At 49.3% G+C, this 18186-nt stretch overlaps 1 protein-coding gene across 3 annotated transcripts in view; it reads right to left on the bottom strand.

Moving 5' to 3' along the window:
* The window catches only part of CYFIP2 (cytoplasmic FMR1 interacting protein 2), a 124502-nt gene that overhangs the window by 84254 nt on the left and 22062 nt on the right, over positions 1 to 18186 (bottom strand). For all 3 annotated transcript variants that reach the window (XM_059417244.1, XM_059417246.1, XM_059417245.1), the window contains exons 3-10: positions 17919 to 18008; positions 13066 to 13143; positions 11440 to 11541; positions 7823 to 8004; positions 6309 to 6405; positions 4869 to 4997; positions 2237 to 2341; positions 136 to 227 (exon numbers count right to left, since the gene is read on the bottom strand). In XM_059417244.1, the coding sequence (XP_059273227.1) occupies positions 136 to 227; positions 2237 to 2341; positions 4869 to 4997; positions 6309 to 6405; positions 7823 to 8004; positions 11440 to 11541; positions 13066 to 13143; positions 17919 to 18008 (875 nt within the window). The remainder of the gene's footprint in view (positions 1 to 135; positions 228 to 2236; positions 2342 to 4868; positions 4998 to 6308; positions 6406 to 7822; positions 8005 to 11439; positions 11542 to 13065; positions 13144 to 17918; positions 18009 to 18186) is intronic.

Raw genomic sequence — 18186 nt, 5'->3', positions numbered from 1 at the left:
CTGGGTGCCAGTGTGGCGATGGAATCCACCTGCCCAGGGCTCTGGGGAGGGGGGAGGGGCTGAAGTGGCCCCTCGGCCCCCTGCCCGGGCCGGGCGTCCTCACGGGAGCCGAGAGACATTACGGCAGGCACTCACTTGGACTTGTTCTCTTCATAGTGAGCACTGGTCTTAATGTATCTGGCCAGCTCTATCTGCATGTCGCCGAAAAGGGGTACCACTTGCAGCTGCTGCAAAGGAAGCAAACACAAGGCATGAGATGCTGACGGAGGGGCTGACCGGCTGCCTTCCACTAGGGAAAGCAGGCCTCCTCCATGGACCTCTGGGCGACCCTAGGCTCTGCTTCTGATCATGCTCCTGGGTCACCAGACAGTATACAGGGCCTCCCCTGCCTCCAGCCAACCCATGTTCCAGCAAATGAGCTCAGAGGGGCAGAGCGATTTGTCCAAGGTGACACAGCAGCCAGAGTGGATGAAGGAAGAGACCAGATGGCCTGCCTCTCAAGGCAGGGTTCTCTCTGCTCTAACTTTCCTGGGATTTGTGGGTCCTTGCTGCTGTGAATGCTGGACTAGGAGTGGGTACCTGGATGCTGCTAGCTGGGTGAGGCAGACAGGTCCTAAGTGAAGACCAGCCCAAATGGAGAGGAGGCCAGTGCAGACTGCTGGCTTCTAGGTGGTAGGCACCCATGTCAAGTTCTTCAAACCCCCCAAGATCCTTAGGACAGTGGTGGATACACATCTTTCTGTGTTCGTCAATGTTACATAGAATGTAAAACGCCAAGAGCGATCCTTAATGTAAGCTATGATCTCTGGGTGATAATGACATGTCAGTGGAGGTCTGCAGATTGTAGAGGATGCAACACTTCGGTGGGGGATTTTGATAGTGGGCAAGGCTGCTCATGGCGGGGGACTCTGGGGAAATGGGAAAACTCTGCCCTTTCTGCTCGATTTTGCTGTGAACCTAAACTGCTCTAAAAAATAGTCTATTAAACAAAAAACAGCATCTCAATCCCTACAAACACTCTGTGAGGTCAGTACTATTATCATCCCCAATTCCCAGATGAAAAAACTGAGGTTTAGGTAACTCAAGTAATTTTTACACAAAGGACCCAGGACTATAATCCAGGGCTCTGACCCACCTATGTCCTTCCTCCTGAATCCTCAAGGGAACCCTAGAAAGTAGATACCCTCAGTGTTCACATTTTCCAGACTGGGGAACTCCATTTCAGAAAGGTTTAGTGATCTCCCCAGAGTTATCCAGCTATCGAATGGCAGAGCCAGACTAAAACCCAGGTCCGACTGTGGCAAAGCTGTATTCTTCAACTGCACCCCGATATCATTCATGCTGACTGAGGGCAGGGTGGATTTTGCAAAGTTTCCTGAGATGAGCCCTGTTTTCATTTGGGGCAGCTTGAGAGAAAAGTGAAATTTCCCGCCTTGAAAACATGCAAAGCCACAGGATACCTTTTGGTGATTTATTTCCTCCTTAACCTGAGTCAGTGAGACCCAGGCCCAGCCCAGCGTCCCCCATACCACACTTTTGAGGGGTTCCACTCTGAATGTTAAGCCTGGTTTTTCCATATCTGACCTCTGAGGCTCTACTTCACCTTGGCGTGCCCAATGCCAGTACAACTGACACCATGGAATTCAAATCCAAAGCAGGAAATCCCTTCATGAAAGCCTCAAAGCCTTCATTTAATCTCAAGGTTTTATTTTTAGAAATTTGGGGCCATAAGATCACACATCTGAGGCACTGCAAAGGTCTGAGTGTATAAGGGACGATAATGAGGCCTAGTGCCCAGAGGCAGGGGCAAGCCAAGAGAGGCCCCCCCCCCCCCAACCCCCGTGGACCAGGAGAGGCTGTGACTTTGCAAATGCGAATCAATTTAAAATCCAGTCTTTAATCCTCCTGCTTCTGTGAGCTCTGATTTATGTGGAAAATTAAGGCAGGCGCTGTCTTCTGGGATGCACCTCTTTCTTTAGCTGGCAAGGGATTTCAGGAAAGAGCAAAGGCAATATGCAGAAAAACTGTAAGGCCTCTCAGCCAAGCCCTGAGCAGACTTAGATAGTGTAGCAGCTTCTACGGACGGCAGCGGGAAGCCCTCTCATTCTATCCTCCTCCTCCTCCTGGGGGCCTTTACCAGCTCCACCAACAAGCCCCACTGCTCGGAGCCGATTTCTTCCCTTTCCCCAGAGAGACCACCCGGCGGCCCGGCCCGGGCCCACCCTCAGGTGCTGACCTTAAAGAACTTATCAATTTTGCTGAGGTTGATTCTCTTCTTGGCATCCAGTTTGTAAATGTTACTGACGTTTCCATCCATCAGGTAGAGACCAAAACCCATTACCTAGAGTGAGAAGGGGCAGAGCACAGAAGCCCATTACAACCATTGGAAAAGCTTTAAAAAAAAAAAAAAAAAAAAAGGAGGACCGTGCACGCACACATGCACATCCTGTAGGGATGCCGCCTCTTTCAAAACCCACGTGTCTTCAATTGAAGAAAGGAGACATAAATCTCACTTGAACTAAACTTGGACTTCTGTGTAGAGGTCCAGACCACCCTGTAGTAGGTTATCATGGTGGTCGCTTCCTGAGTCCTTACTGGGGCCGGAGTCTGTGCGTAGGGCTTCCCTGGATATTTTCCTCAATTCTCACAACCATCTTAGGAGTCAAATTTACACAGTGACCTTATTCTACAGACGAGGAATTAGAGCCACAGAGAGGTTGGCCAGCCTGCTAAGGTCACACAGCTAAAAGGTTGCAGAGACAGGGTCTGAAGGCAGATCTGACCACAACTTCTATTTAAGTAGAGGCTTCCTGCAAGACAGGGCTGAGCGCTGCCTGTTGCTGCCTCCTTGGGGGCTAGCCCATCAGAGGGACTTGGGAATACCTGCTCGCTGTTGTATGAATGTGTAAACTATTCACTTCTTTCCCCGAGGAAGCTAAAACAATGCACAGATTCCTAAGGAGCTGCTGGTGACTTCATTCAGAACACATTTTGTTGTTGCCTGACAACGCTCTATAAGCAGGTCACCAGGCTGACTCTTGATATGCTGGTCCATTTAATAGCTTCTTGAAAGCTGACATGTTTTGCTCCTTTTTTCAAATGTGCAGCAAGGCCGACCAGGGCCTGAACAGCTAGGCTGGAAGCAGCTTCTCCTGGCTCGCAGCTGCTGTGACTGTGGGGAAGTCACCCTTGACATATAAGGGCCTGGACCAGAGAACCATGAAGGTCACACCCTCTTCTTCGTCCCATTCGGTCCCGTGCTCTGCAGGGCGTGTGCCAGACTCTCCCACCTTAGATGAGAGGTGCCCTGGTGGCATCTGAGTTCATGAACACTAACTGCAAAATGGAGGAACAGCCAGCGTTGAGACCCGGAGCCTGGGCTGGGAGAGGTGGAGAGCTCAGGGCTGGGAAGCAGAGGTTTCGAGACCGTAAAAGCTGGTGAGAGAAAATCTGCTGGCAGTATCTCAGAGTGCTTGGTGGGCTGGAATTTAGTGAGCCGGTGTGTGGCAGCAGCCATTCCAGGAGGCACAGCAAGAAGCTGAGAGAGACCACTGGGCTCTGGGGCACTCTGGGTTTCTGATGGTGCAGAGGAAGCCGGAGAGAACAAGTCACTGAGCCACCCTGTCCTGTGAACACGATCGAGGCGCGATGGGAATAGAAAGAAGGGAACCCAACAGGGCTGGGGTTTCTAGGGTAGAGGGGGTGGCACGAAGGAGAGGAGGAAAAATAAAATACCAGGAGAACATCAAAAGGGGAGGCTTTGGAGAAGAAAGACTCAAAAGGGGCTGGGCGGCGTGTCAGAAGAACATGCAGAAGGCCACTCGTCTCTGTGCTACCGCTGCCGAGAGAAATCAGGAACAACCCAAGCAGCCAGAGGCGGAGGAATGGGTAAGAAATTCAGGGTATCCAGACTGCATCACTGAGCGGCAGCATAACACTCCCGCTACGTCTAATCAAATGCAATAAAAATGACACACACACATAATTTATGCATATGGCATATGCTGAAAACGTCTCTAAGCACAGAAAAAGTACAGGAAAATACATCAGAATGCTAAAAATGTTACCTCTGGATGGAAAGACTATGAGGGAGAAAAATTTTCTGTGCTTTTCCATATATTTCCGATTTTCTACAATAACTATTACTTGATAATTTAAAAATGAAACTTGTAAACTGCTGAAACCAATGTGACCACTTTGACAAAATACAGCAAAAGTTGGAAGATGCTGCTTTCCCTCTGAGTCAGCAATTTCTCCTCTGGGACATCTGACTTGGCAAGAGTGTGGACACAGGGGTTGTGCTGTAAGAATGTTCACTGCAGTTTAGCAAACAAATGGCCAATGACAGGATTTGTTTAATGACAATGTCCACGGGCATTGGGATACTCAGCAGCCATTAAAAACGACATCACAGGGGTACCTGGGTGACTCAATGGGTTAAGCCTCTGCCTTCGGCTCAGGTCATGGTCCCAGGGTACTGGGATGGAGTCTTGCATCAGGCTCTCTGCTCAGCGGGGAGCCTGCTTTCCCCCCACCCCCCACTTCCCACTCCCGCCTGCCTCTCTGCCACTTGTGATCTCTTGTTCTGTCAAATAAATAAACAAAAATCTCTAAAAAACAAACAAACAAACAAACAAAAAAACGACATCGCAGAAAATACCCTTAACAACATCTGTAAAGGTATATATGATATATTAAAGGAAAAAAAAAAAAAAGGCCAGGTTATAAAAAATGATGTCCAGTAAGATCTGTATCAGTGTTTAATTAAGAAAAAATAAATGTCTTTTTTTTTTTTTTTTTTTTAAGATTTCCAGTAAGGGGTGAGGGGTGCCAAGCCCAGGTCCCAGGCTGTGTGGCTGCTGTCGTACCTTGAGGAGCATGTGCTTCTCACTGGGGGTCAGGTACATCTTGTTCTCATAGTAGTCCACGCAGATGTTGACAATGTCTGCCAGCAGCTCCTCATAGCCTGGGATCACTTCCAGTTGCTGATGGAGACACTGAACAGCAGCGCCCCCGCTGGTTAGCCCCTTTCCTGCTCCCTTGCCCTCCACCCAACCGCACCCACCCTGGAAGGCCCACAGTTGGTTGGCAGTGACAGGGCATAACCCCCCTGACCATCCCAGGTGGACGGAGCCTGAGTCTCCTCCTCAAAGTCCCCAGAGTGGTTGGTCACAGCTCCTGCAACTCTCCCACAGCAGGGAAGCCACCCCGCTTGGAGCCTCCATTTTATTTCCTGGCAATTCCGACAGAAATTCCTTTCTTGGGCTGAACTGAAAAGCAGTACAGCTTTCCAGCAAGAGGCCTGTGGTAATCTAGGCTTGGTTTTGAGGGTGTAGACTTAGCCATGACATCTCAGATGATAACAGAAAGACCCAGTCCAGGGGAGGAGAGCAAGACCAGCAGGCGTGTCCCTCCTGCAGGGCACAGTGGTACAGAAGCACTTCCCATCTAAAAAGAGTCTGTGGTCTCCACCTCAGGCCCTTTCTCTCCAAAGGGACAACCTGGGGCGCTGTGGGGGAGGCCATGGGAGGTACTGCTACTGCTTTCCACAGAACCTGCGGCTGAGTCTCAGGAAAAAAAACATGTCAACACTGACAGCCTTGTGCAGTCAGCCAACAGGAGGAAGGGCCCAGTGAAGCCAGCAGCATCCCCAAGAGAGGTGTGGGCCTGAAAACATTTCCAAGATGGAGGGCCCCTCTCAGCCAGCACCCTGCCCACATTCTCGCTGGTGCCCGTTTAGGCTGGCCTAATGGGTGAGCAAGACGGGTAACATAATGTCAGAGCAGGAGAGCCACAGCTGCAGGGGTGCCCGGCAAAGTAGCGGCAGTAACCATAGCTACGGCAGCTTATGCTCTTACCATTCGTCAGGCTCTGCTCACCACGGCCTTTGGAAATGGTCTCTCATTCCTCACAACAGTCCTAGGAGATGGAATCTCATAGTCTCAAAATAACAGCTCTACTTCACAGATGAGGAAATGGTGGCTTAGACCGGGCTCACGTTCTCACAAGGGGTCAGTGGAGGGTCCAGGATTAGAAAAGGAGGCCGTCACACTCCAGAACCCAGGCTCTCAGTCCTCACTGACATGAGGGCGGCATGTGGGCTGAGAAGACTTTCAGGGAACAAAACCCCGCAGAGGGTAAAGGGGTCATCCCTGGTTGGGAGAGGAGACTTACATCTGCTAACTCACAAGTAGGAAAGTGGGAATGTTCATCTGGACTGGGCTTCCCTACTCGTGGTCCCTCAATTGTCAGGCCTCTGCCTGTGTCCTGAGACCCCAGGCCCAGATGAACAAGGGACGTGCCATCACCTGGGTGATCCTGTTGTGGTTGGCCAGGAACATGGAAAGGTTCTGTGACTCCTGGATAGACTGAGGGTCCGCCATCTTCCTCAGGAACTGAGCTGCCCTGTACATGGTGTCATGGAGAGGAATGCTCAGACATAACCCGCCCAAGCCAAGCCTCAGGGGCTCCCACTTCCACCTAAGCCAGAGTTCCACCGCCCCCTGGGGTTAGGGAGCTCTGAATATCAAAGCACTGCATGGAAACAGAAGTCTATTCCACCTAACAGGATTGGAGGTGAAGGGATTGTGGGCCTGGGGAACATACACAGGGCTCAAAGGGGGAACCACACGGCACCCTGCACTGTTCCAGCCTAGCCTGGTGGTGGTGCGTCCTGAGTCGTGGCCAACTGTGAGAGCATAGACACGCCTTGCTCAGGTGGTTTGTGAGTGTGTCACTTGGGACCACAATGCAAAGAGTAGCCCAAACTGGGGAGAAATGGAAGGGCGGTGGGGAGGGACATGGGAGATACTATGTATGCCATGTGCTGTCTGTGAAATCTTTGTGAAAGCGGCTGTTTCTGAACCAGGCTGGAGATGGGGCTCTGCCTGCGGACACGCACCCCGGGGTTGCACAGGTCCCTCGGGAGGAGAAAACGGTGGGAATCGGTCTGTTGCCAGGTTTCTCCAGTTACCTTGGAGGCCCAGAAGGATGTGATTCAAGGAGGAGGGGCCCTCTTCATCAGTGACACAGAAAAGCCTTCCTAAGACACGTCTCCAGACATTGCAGGGCTCACGTGAGCCTCAGCAACATGCAGGAAAGTATCCATTGCTTTCGATTGCCCACTGCCACCTTCTGCGTGGCTGTATCCTAATTTCTGGAAACTGACCCACTCAGTCCTTCTTTCAGCTGACGCTGGCCAGCACCTGACCCTTGGAGCCCCCACTCCCGGCAGTCACCGAGGGAGGGCTCCACACACCACCCAGACCAGAGCCAGGACACTCCTCCATGGGACTTTGGCAAAAGTACTTGAAAGAAGCGCCCCTTCTTTCCTTCGGAGCTGGGGCTGCCACGCTGGTCAGAGGGAAGCCGCCAGCCGCCAGCCACCACCCCAGGGCACAGGCCTCCCTGTGAATGAAGCTGCTCTCAGGGAAGGCTGAGCCGAGGGGTAGCGGGAACTGGACCAGCATCACCTGAGGATCTGGATCCAGATAGAGTGAAACCGTTCCATTCCGGGGGCCAATCCAGTTCCTTCTTTTACAGAAACAGTGTGAATTGGCTTTATGAATCTTGCAGGAAATGACCGATGTGACCATCTTACGATTATTTTTCTGGTCCCAAGGTGCATGGGAAACCACTATAGGTCGGGGAAAATGAGACTCTGACCTGGTCTTGAGACAGAACACGAAAATAGAGAGCCCGCCCCCGGCCGTGGCGGAGAATGGCTGGTTGGGTTCTGGAGGAGGAACCCGGCAGAAGGGCTCCAGGCCCCGCCTCCCCCAGGCGGGCTCTGCAGGAGGAGGGGCAGGGAGGGTGCCCTGACCTCTTATAGGCAGAGTGGTCGTTCTTGACGCTGCACTTCATATTCTTTAGTTCATCCAAGACGGCAAACATGTTGATGAACTTGCCCAGGGTCAGGAGGTAGGCCTCGGAGACGAAGTCCTTCCTGCGCTCGGCATGGCACAGCCGCTTCACCTCACTGCAGAACCGCTCGATGGCCTTGCGCTGTGGGGGGAGGGGCAGTGGGTAAGGACAGGCGGCCTGGAGGGCGCTCCGGGAGGCGCTCGAGATGCTCTGGGTGGGGAGGAGGATCAAGACTCCCTCCTCTGGGGCTCTGGTCAGAGTGTGGACATTTAGAGAGAGTCAGATCTGCCAGGAGATCTTTCTTAGCGGTGCCCCTAAATCCAGAGCTCCTTTGGAGAGGGGAGCCTGGAACCTGCAGCCAAGTGAGTCAAACCAAGGAATTCATTCACTATGCCTTTGCTGAGCAACATTATGTCTTATCCATTTTTTGTATCCCAGCACCTAGGACAGTGTCAGGCACCAGACAGGGTAGGGTAGGGACCAAGAGTGAGAGACACACTCAGAGAGAGAGGCTCAGGTAGCCAGTAAATTGTATTTATTGTGCATCTGCTACGTGCCAGGAACCATTCTAGGTACTCCAGGAAAGTAGAGACTAAAACAGAAAAACAAAAACAAAAACAAAAACACAACAACAAACCCTGCCCTAAGGTGCTTATATGTGAGTGAAGGCAGAAAACAAAACAAATACTCTATGTCAGAATGTGATATGCACCGTGGAAAAAAATAAAGCAGGAAAGTGGGATAGGGAGGGCAGGGAGAGCTGTACACTTTAGTAGGAAGATTAGAGAAGAAATCATGCAGAGGCGACTTACAGAAAAGGAGTTTGAAAGAAGAGGAGAAAGACAGGGTTAACTGAAAGAAGTGCATTCTGGACAGCCTGAGTGGCCAGTGCAAAGGCCCTGAGGTAGAAGTATCCCTGACATGTTTGAAGAATGAGCAAGAAGCCAGTGGTTGAAGTGAAGTGAGCAGAAGGAAGAAACTGGAGGCACAGAGGGACCAGGGCCACTGGCTCTCACAGGACTTTGTGAGGGCTCAAGTCTCTACACTGAGTGAGTCAAGGATAACATGGTCTGAATTGTACTGTAAGAGGGTCACAATAGCTGCTGTGGTGAGAATGCACAGTAGGGGGCAAAGATAGAAGCAAGGAGAATAGTTAAAAGAAATGAAAATAGGTCTATCCCAAAATATATACATGAATATTCAGTCGCCCTGTTCATAAATAATCCCAAAGTGGATATAACCTTGATGTCTATTAACTAATAAATAGGTAAATAAAATGTGGTAGATCCATACAGTAGCTTAGTATTTTGTCATATATTTTGGTACATGTTACAATACGGATGGATCTTGAAAACAATATGCTAAGTGAAACAAGTCTGTCACCAAAAATCACATTATTCTGTGATTTCATTTATATGCAATGTCCAGAAGAGGCAACTCCATAGAGACGTGAGACAGATTCGTGGTTACCTAGAGCTGGAGAGGGGGAGGGGAGGTTATAATGGGGTGGTAGCTAAAAGGGATGAGATTTTTTTGGGGGTGGTGAGAATGTTCTATGACTGATCGAGGTGATGGATGCACAACCCTGTGAATATACGAATAAAAAATGGTTGAATTGCCCAATTTAAAGGATAAATTGTATGGTATGTGAATTACATCTCAAAAAATCTGTTACCAAAAAAAGCAGCTGACCAATAACAAAAATAGGCTAAAGCAGCAATTCAGAGAGAGACACAGAGAGAGGAGGAAGTAGAGGAAGAAGAGGGGGAGGGGGAAGAAATCCCTCCTGGTATGTGAACTTCACTCCATGGACATGGGATACCCTGTCCCAGTCAGTTATTCCCCTCCTCCAAAGCCCAGACAAGCCATCCTCTCTTCTTCAAGTCCAGGTCCAGTGGAACTTTCCACAATGATGGAAATGTTTCATAACTGCACTGTCCAATATGGAAGCTACTCATCACATGTGGCTACTGAGCCCTTCTCACCTCATGGCTAGTGTGCTGGGGGACCTGAACTTTATTTCGTTTTCACGTAGATCGTCCCATATGGCTAACGGCTACTGTGTTCAACAATATAGTTCCAGATTACTCCAGATCCTCCCTTCTCTAAATTCTTTGTCGGAAGACCCCCCCCCCCCCCATTTAGTACTCAGTCGGCATCTGGATAGTTCTCTCTTGGGCCTGCCTTCCTGAAGAGACCAGCCCCTGAGGGCAGGGCCATGATGCTAGTCACAGCAGTGGCCGTTTGTCACACCTACTCTGCAACCAGGACTCCATCTGGCTCTCCACAAAGAGAACTCCTTTATCCCCCCACACACCGGAGATGAGGCATGATTTCCAAGGTGAGAGAGCCGAAGGGGTTAGATGTTACAGAACACACAGGCTCACAGGGACAGTGTGCAGAACCTTGAGTTTCTCTGCCTCGGAAGCAGCTCTCCCGCCCTGGGCTGCACGCATGTGCGCCCTCCCCAACCATTCCCATCTCCTGCCCCCAGAGACCTGGGCAGAGCTGGGCATGGGCTGGACACCTGGCCAGGGCCTGCGAGGCTCCTGATGACGCCCAGCTCTTCCGTGGAACGTGTGGAGGGCACAGAGTGTGTGCCACGACTCCCGCCCCAGAGTGCAGACCAGCCTCGAAGTCTTCAACCTGCATTCCCGCACAGGTTCGGACATGAGTGTCGGAACCAACCACTCTGCTTTATTCTCCCTTGGCCATTCCTGTTGAAGCAGCCTGCCCTCTTGCCTTCCATTCATGGAGGCCCCACGGCGCTCTTTTCTCTTTTCCTCCTGAAATGATTTCCTCTCCCTGGCTTCCCAGCTGGCATCCCTGCTGTCACTCTTCTCTCCCCTCCCACTTCTGCATCTGTAGCCGTCTCCCCACCTCCGATCCATTTCCCACACAGCGGCCAGAACGGTGCTGCAAAACCTCAACCCAGAATGTGTGTCACGAGGACCCAGGGGCTTCTATGAGGCCTGAGTGAAATGCACGTAATCTTTTCATGTCTGATCTCACGGCCTAGAGTGTCCTAGAGACCGGGTCCTTTCTACCTCCCCGGGTCACCTTCCAGCAGCCGCCCTACTCGCTGCGGCGCCCTGGTTGCCCGTTATTTCTCAAACACGCTATGCCCTTTCAGGCCCCAGGACCTTTGCCTTTGCAGTTCCTTCTGGCTGAAACCTTCTTTCTCTGGTCACCACACGCCAGATGATTGTCACCTACAGAGTTCAGTGCAAAGGCCATCCCCACAGCTACCCCAGGTCACAGACACCCTCCACCCCAGACTTGGGATTTTTTAATTTGGTTTTACTCACAGCACTGACTACACCCTGAAAAGGATTGTGTGTTTTTTACTGGCAGTCTCTCCTCCTCCCGAAACACACTCATGGGCTCCCTAAGACGTAAATCACGGGGACAGAGGGAGGCTTGTCTATCTTGCTCACCGAGGGGTGTGTCAGGAGCACACAAGGGGTATCTGCTCAGTGGGTAAGGTAAATAAGCTGAGTCAAAAATCCACGCCCCAGCAGCCGGCAGAGCCGCGCCTCTCTGAGTCTTCTGATTCAGACCCACCCTTACCCTCACCTGAAAGTACATGAACTTCATGAGCTTGGTGACCTCCGGCTCCAGCACCTCCACTGTCTTCTCATAGATCTCGACCCGGTTGGGCTGCTCATTGCATTTCACCTGCGGGGAGAGGGGGGAATCACACACCCTCCTTTGCCAAGGCAGTTCTGGTTCACATCTGTCGTCTTATTAACAGAGCCCTTCTGCACTCTTGAAGGCACCTCATTTAGGATGATAAATGCAGTGATCACCCTAGTGAGCAGGGGGCCGGGGGAGCCCTGTCTGATGGGTCTGACCAAGAGCAGAACTGCTTCCAAGACCCTGGCTGTGGGAAAGAAACCAGCTGGTTCTGAGATCAAACCCCCCTCCTCTTCAATCTGTTCAGTGCCCTGACCGTGAGCTGACACCTACCCTGGTCTGCAAGGTCTTCCTCCTTCAGCCTTTCCCCCACTCCTAACTCACTGCAGCCCACCAGCATCTAAGCAGAGAACAATGTGCCAGCCACGGCTCTGCGTGCACACGGCGTGAGGCCCCCTAGCCATGCCTGGCCCCAGCCAGAAACCCATTTTTTCTGTCCATTGGTTTTCAACACATCGGAATCTCATGGAAGCTGTTTCATAGCCTGCACACCCAAGACTGCTAACTGGTCAGGTGAAACTGAACAGTGAGCGAAGGTTAAGAATGAGGATATTCTCCACACCGTTGCTTAGGAATTCTTAAAATGGTAGCACGAAGGTAAATACCCACCAGTCAATGATTAAATGGATAAAGTATGATATACTCATATGATATAATCATAAAGCTGCTAGAAGGAACATGGGGAAGCTAGAAGTGACGTGGAGAGATTGCTACCATAAACTGACAGGTGAAAAAACCGGCAGGACGTGAAGGGTAATTGAACTGCATGTTTGTTAAACAAAACACCAAACAAAACTGTGTGTGTGTTTGTGTGTCCATATATAATAGAGGCATAGAAAATCTGAAAGAGTTCAAAGCAAACTGTTAATAAGAAGTTACCTCTGGGGATGAAGGTTAGGAGGAAGAGAGAGGAATAGCTTCTATTTACTTTGCACACCTGTGGTTTGCTCATTTTGTTATAATGGGACCCATGAACGATATGATGTTGATAATTAAGGTAAATAGAATAGCTACATGGGTCAACACAAAAAGGTTACTAAAAAGGAATTAAGAGGAAAAAAGCAAATGGCAGGATAATATAAGTATAAACAACATACATTTATAAATATAAGTCAATGATCATTTACAATAACATTTGTAGGAACAGTCGTGATTTCAAGGAAAAAGATCCAGAGGAATATGCAGCAACGTATCCATAGTGATTATGCTTTGGTGGGAGGTGGGTTTGGGTGGTGGGATTAAAGAGATGCGGATGTCTTGCTTTTTACTTTATACCTTTGGGCCATGGTTTGGATGTCGCACAGGTAGTCCATACTGATCTTGAAATAAATTGAACAAATATTTTTTAAGTTGTCATCAGTGGTATGGGAAGCTCTCCACATGTCTTGAGCAAGCTCCTTTGACTACCAGGCCCTGCCTCACTCCCCGTCATCTGGGAAAGCTCAGCTCTCTGGCTGGGGCCGAAGCGGAGGGCCCCGGAGAGCCACTGAGCAAGGACAGGCTCACCTGCGGGATGGCCCGGGAACAGCTGCGCCAGGTGTAAAGCATGACCGCATACTCGTGCCCTTCCTCCAGCATTTCATTCTGAAAAGCAAAACATGCCCTCAGCAGGGAGAAATTATGCTGGTGACAGAAGGCTCCTTCAGGGCCCCCCAGAGCCTCAGTGCCTCACAGTGGCCGGGGGACTAGCAGCATCGTGGAGACCTAGGAAGCGGAGGAGACATGCAGACTCTCGGCCCCACCCTGGGCCGTGGAATCAAAATCTGTATTCCAAGGTACACCCTTAGGTTTAAGAAACCCCGGCTTCAGGGAGCTTTCTCAGACACCCCAGGGAGCTACCAACTGGCCACATTTTTCAAAGATGGACAAACACCTTAGAAAAAAGGCGGCAGATCAAAAGTTGTATCGGGTATACTGTTAGCAAGAAAATAAGCAAGTAGCAAAACAGTATGTACAGCCGGTAGGTGAAAAAAACAGAGTAATAATTATGAAAGTGTACTGCTGTGTACTGAAAAATACTTTGGTACAACAGGCATGAAACTAACGAGTGAGCTCTCTGTGGGGCTGGACACACAGGGGCTTTCACTCTTCATATGACAGAGTACGAGGCTGCCCTTTTATAAGAGCCCATGCTACTATTCCAGAATCAGGAAAATGATTAAGCTCCATTTTTTAAAATAATTCCCAGCAGATGGCAAAACCGGTAAGAGCATGGAAAATGAATCCGAAAAAAAGAGTGACGACTCACCTCACCTCGCCAAGTGCTAAGAGCCCTAAACCCAGGTTCTACATAGCTGGGCTCAAATCCCAGTTGCATCACTTCTTAGTACTTTGATCGTCAAGAAGTCAGTTAACCTAGAATTCTCCATTTAGTATCTGCTTAATGATAATGACAAGGACAACCTCCAAGGATTTCATGAAAATTAAATCACACACACACACACACACATACACACACACCCACGTCAGGTGGTCCATGAAGGGAAGTAAGAGTATTACTAGGAAAAAAAGAGGAGTCCGGCACTTTCTCAAAGAGTGCAACACGGAGTCACCACGTGACCCAGCCATTCCACTGCTAGGTACATACATCCAAGACAAATGAAAACACACGTCCACACAGAGATGTGCACCCTTGTTCACAGAAGCGCTCTCCTCACACCAAGAGGTGGGAACTAGCCAAACGGCCACTGACTGCTTCGTGGATAAACATGGGGTGGCACAGCCACAGAAAGCAGCAGTGCTGGTCTCTAGGTGGTAGGGAAGTGCTGAGACGGGCCGTGGCGTGGATCAACACGGAGAACCTTCTGCCAGGCCCCAAAGGCCAGCTGGCGCGTGATTCCTTCAGAGGAGCTGCTCAGCACAGACAGATCCACAGAAACAGAAAGCAGATTGGGGGATGGGGAGAGACAGGACTTAGGAGTGACTGCTAATGGGCTTGGGGTTTCTTTTTGTGGTGACAGAAATAAAATGGCAGTGATGTTTGTATGATATTGTAAATACACTAAAAACACTGAATTATACCCTTTAAATGGTGAATTTGATGCTGTATGAAGTTGACAAAAAAAAAAACAACAATAAAAATGGCATCACGAGACCATCTCTCTTGTAAATGTCTGTGCTGATAGAAAAATGAACCTAATTTTTTTTATTAAAAAAATTTTGGGGAGGCCACCTGGGTGGCTCAGAGGGTTAAGCCTCTGCCTTCGGCTCAGGTCTTGGGATCGAGCTCCAAGTCGGGCTCTCTGCTCAGTAGGGAGCCTGCTTCCTCCTCCTCTCTCTCTGCCTGCCTCTCTGCCTACTTGTGATCTCTATCAAATGAATAAATAAAATCTTTAAAAAAATGTTTTTTAAATGAGCCTAATGTTTTTATTCCATGTATCACATCTACTTCATAATATCTCCTTAGCACAAGATCGAATTTGGAATTTATTACTTCTTGTAATTTTGTTTTCCATAGCAAATGTCGATGAGGAGCCATACTTTCAATTCTTAATTTAGACCCCCTTTAAAATCAGTAACATGTTGTCCTTGGGACCAGAGAGCACCAAGATCAAGCCTGTGGGTCTCCTGCTGCTCCTCCTTCAGAACAGAGGTCAAAATGGGAAGTGATAGCATCACACAGCCCACTAGCAGGGGGAAGAGTCTGACTTTCACTCCGTGAACGCTTTACTAAGTGGTCGGGGTCCCAGGCTCCGTACTGCGTGCCGTGAACAGGGTGGCAAATGAGAACGGTGTAGACTCTGCCCTGTGGGTATTTCAGTGCCCATCCACCAGATCTACTGTATGCCTGGAGGACAGGGGTCAGGACGGTGTGGCAGAAAGAGCCCTAAGTGGGGCCTCAGGAAGACTTAAGTCCTGGTCCTGGCTCTGCCTGGGCTCACCTTTTACCTTGAAAGTGTCACCAGTTTTCTCAGGTCGACTTGGCCCCAATCACACCAGTTCACTCCTGATGCCCAGGCCATGCCCCACCAGAGCCAAACCCTGATTCCTGGGGGAGGAGCCAAGGCCCCAGTAGTTTTTAATGCTCTCAAGGCAATTCCAGTGTGTGGCTCAGGAAAGGGAATTTGGGCACAGAAAGGGACATTGTATATGTGCATGCGCAGAGACACCCGAACCCCAGGAGTCTCTGAGAACCTCTGTCTGTGTCCTTCCTCCTGCTGTTTCCACCACCGACGATGTTTTCCCCACCACATCTCTGACAGATAAGTTCCAACTATGTGGGACAGCAGAGATGCGTGGAAAGAGATCAGGACTCGGAATCAAAAGCCTGGATCCCAGGTTCCACCCTGTGATTTACTAGTTGTGGGATCATGAGCAACTTGCTTGTTCACTTCTCCAGGTCTCAGTTTTCTCAGGGCTCTAAAATGGACGTAATGATCCCTTTGCAAGTCACAGGGCTGTTATAAGGCTCCAATGATATCATGTATGAGAATATCTTATACATTTTAAGTCATCTTACATATGGTTAAAATGTGTGTGTGTGTCTATACATAGAGTATATCAGGCCCTATTCAAAAGTCCCTTCTTTTATCAAGCTTTCTCTGACCCTCTCAAAGACCCTTCAAAAACACAGACCTTTAAACTTTTACCATGTCATTTACCTTTGACTTTGTGCATTTTCTATTTGCCTGCAGAGTAATCCAGAACATGGGTTCTGTAGTCAGACAGACCTGCATTTGGCAACATCACTTGTCAGTGGTGGGACCTTGAGTAATTTACTTAAATTTTCTGGACTCTGGTTTTCCCTGTCTGTGAAATGCGTATTGTGATAAAGCCTGTCTCACAGGGTAGAGGTGAGAACTGACTCAAACAGTGCAGTTATAATATCCAAAACAGAACTTACAAATAGACATCTCTCCAAAGAAGACATACAGACAGGCCAACAGACACATGAAAATGTGTTCAAAAAGACTAAACATCAGGGAAGTGCAAATCAAAACCATGATAAGATATCACCTCACATCTGTCAAAATGGCTAAAATCAAAAGCAAAAGAAACACCAAGTGTTGACGAGGATGTAGAGAAAGGAGTCCTGTTGCACTCTGTTGGTGGGATTGCAAACCGGTGCAGCCACGGTGGAAGTCCATTTGGAAGTTTCCCCCCAATTAAAAATAGTACAAGAACATTAATTTGAAAGGATATATGCACCTGTTTATTGCAGCATTATTTATAATGGCCAAAAGATGGATGCCACCTAGGTGCCCACTGATAGATGAATGGATAAAGAAGATGTGGTAGAGATATACAACGGAATATTCAGCCACCAAAAAAGAATGAAATCTGGCCATTTGCAACAATGTGGATGGACCTAGAGAGATCTAGAGACTAAAATGCTAAGCAAAGTAAGTCAGTCCGAGAAAGACAAATACCATATAATTTCACTCATATGTGGAATTTAAGAAATAAAATAAGCAAACAAAGAGGGAAAAAAAAAAAAAGAGACAAATCAAAAACCAGACTCTTAACTACAGAGAACAAACTGATGGTTACCAGAGAGGAGGTGGGTGGGGGCTGGGTAGAATGGGACGGAGAGGATGACCCCGGAGTCACGTACAGAAGTGCTGAATCACAGTATTGTACACCTGACACGAATATAACCGTGTATGCTAACTACACCGGAATTTAAAAAAAAATTTAAAATAAATAAACTCTCTGCACAGAAAGTGTTCAATAAAGGGGAAACTTGTCTATTTCCCACTTGCCTCACTGAGAATCAAGACTGGCCCCTACTTGTCCTTGGACATCCCCTTCCAACATCTAGCACAGTCTCTGCAGGAACCAGGTACACAGTATTTATTCAACGGATGGGGTCAGGGACGGTAAGTCCAGGCTTTAGCATATAACTGGTACAGTGAGGTGCAGTGAGCTGCAGACGAAGCCTCAGAAGGAGGATTCTGGAATGCTTCAAATTCCAGGGCTGCAGGAGAATAACATCAATGAAAGCCCAAGAGGAAAGAGGGGGCTTCCTCACAGATGGGTCAGGTACAGATCTATCCGACCATCCCCCTCACCCCCCCCCCCGTGAATAACTCGGACCACCAACTTCCTTGGGTCGATAACATATTATTCTACAACCATCATCTCTTCATTCTGAGAAATCTTCTGCTTTGGTCAAGAGAGAAATGTCCACCCAGCCAGAAAGTAAGCTGTAGAGTATAAGACAAGGCAGGTGGGGCCCTACTCTTGTAGTAGGGCTTGCAAAGCTGGAAGACGGGAACAGCGTGCCCAGGGCCCTGGGAGAGGGTGGGGCAGGGCATGAGAACGGGCTTATGGAGACGGGTCTGACTGAGGCAGGCAGCTCCCGGGAGAGCCGAGCACCTGCCCCTCCCTCCAGTGCTGGCAGGATCGCGGCAACTTACCATGCTGGAATGGACCGTAGCCTGCTCAATGTACCTTGCAATGCCCGTGACAAATGCATTCCTGTCCTCGAAGTTTGTGTCAAAGTTAGCCTGTAGGAATTAGAGGACAGAAACATTTGTTGGAAAACAAGTCCAAGGTGGCTAGGTGTCCAAAAATGAGTCCAAACCGCTGCGAACCAATGCCACAGGTCTCTGTGGAAACCTATCGTCCTCTGATCTCCCCCCAAGAAAATCCCAGTCTGACTCACTCACACTGGGCAGGCGCCGG

This window comes from Mustela nigripes, chromosome 12 (genome assembly GCF_022355385.1).
Source record: "Mustela nigripes isolate SB6536 chromosome 12, MUSNIG.SB6536, whole genome shotgun sequence".
NCBI lineage: Eukaryota > Metazoa > Chordata > Mammalia > Carnivora > Mustelidae > Mustela > Mustela nigripes.
The sequence above is the reverse complement of the archived record's forward strand: the minus strand, read 5'-3'. Positions and strand labels throughout refer to the sequence as shown.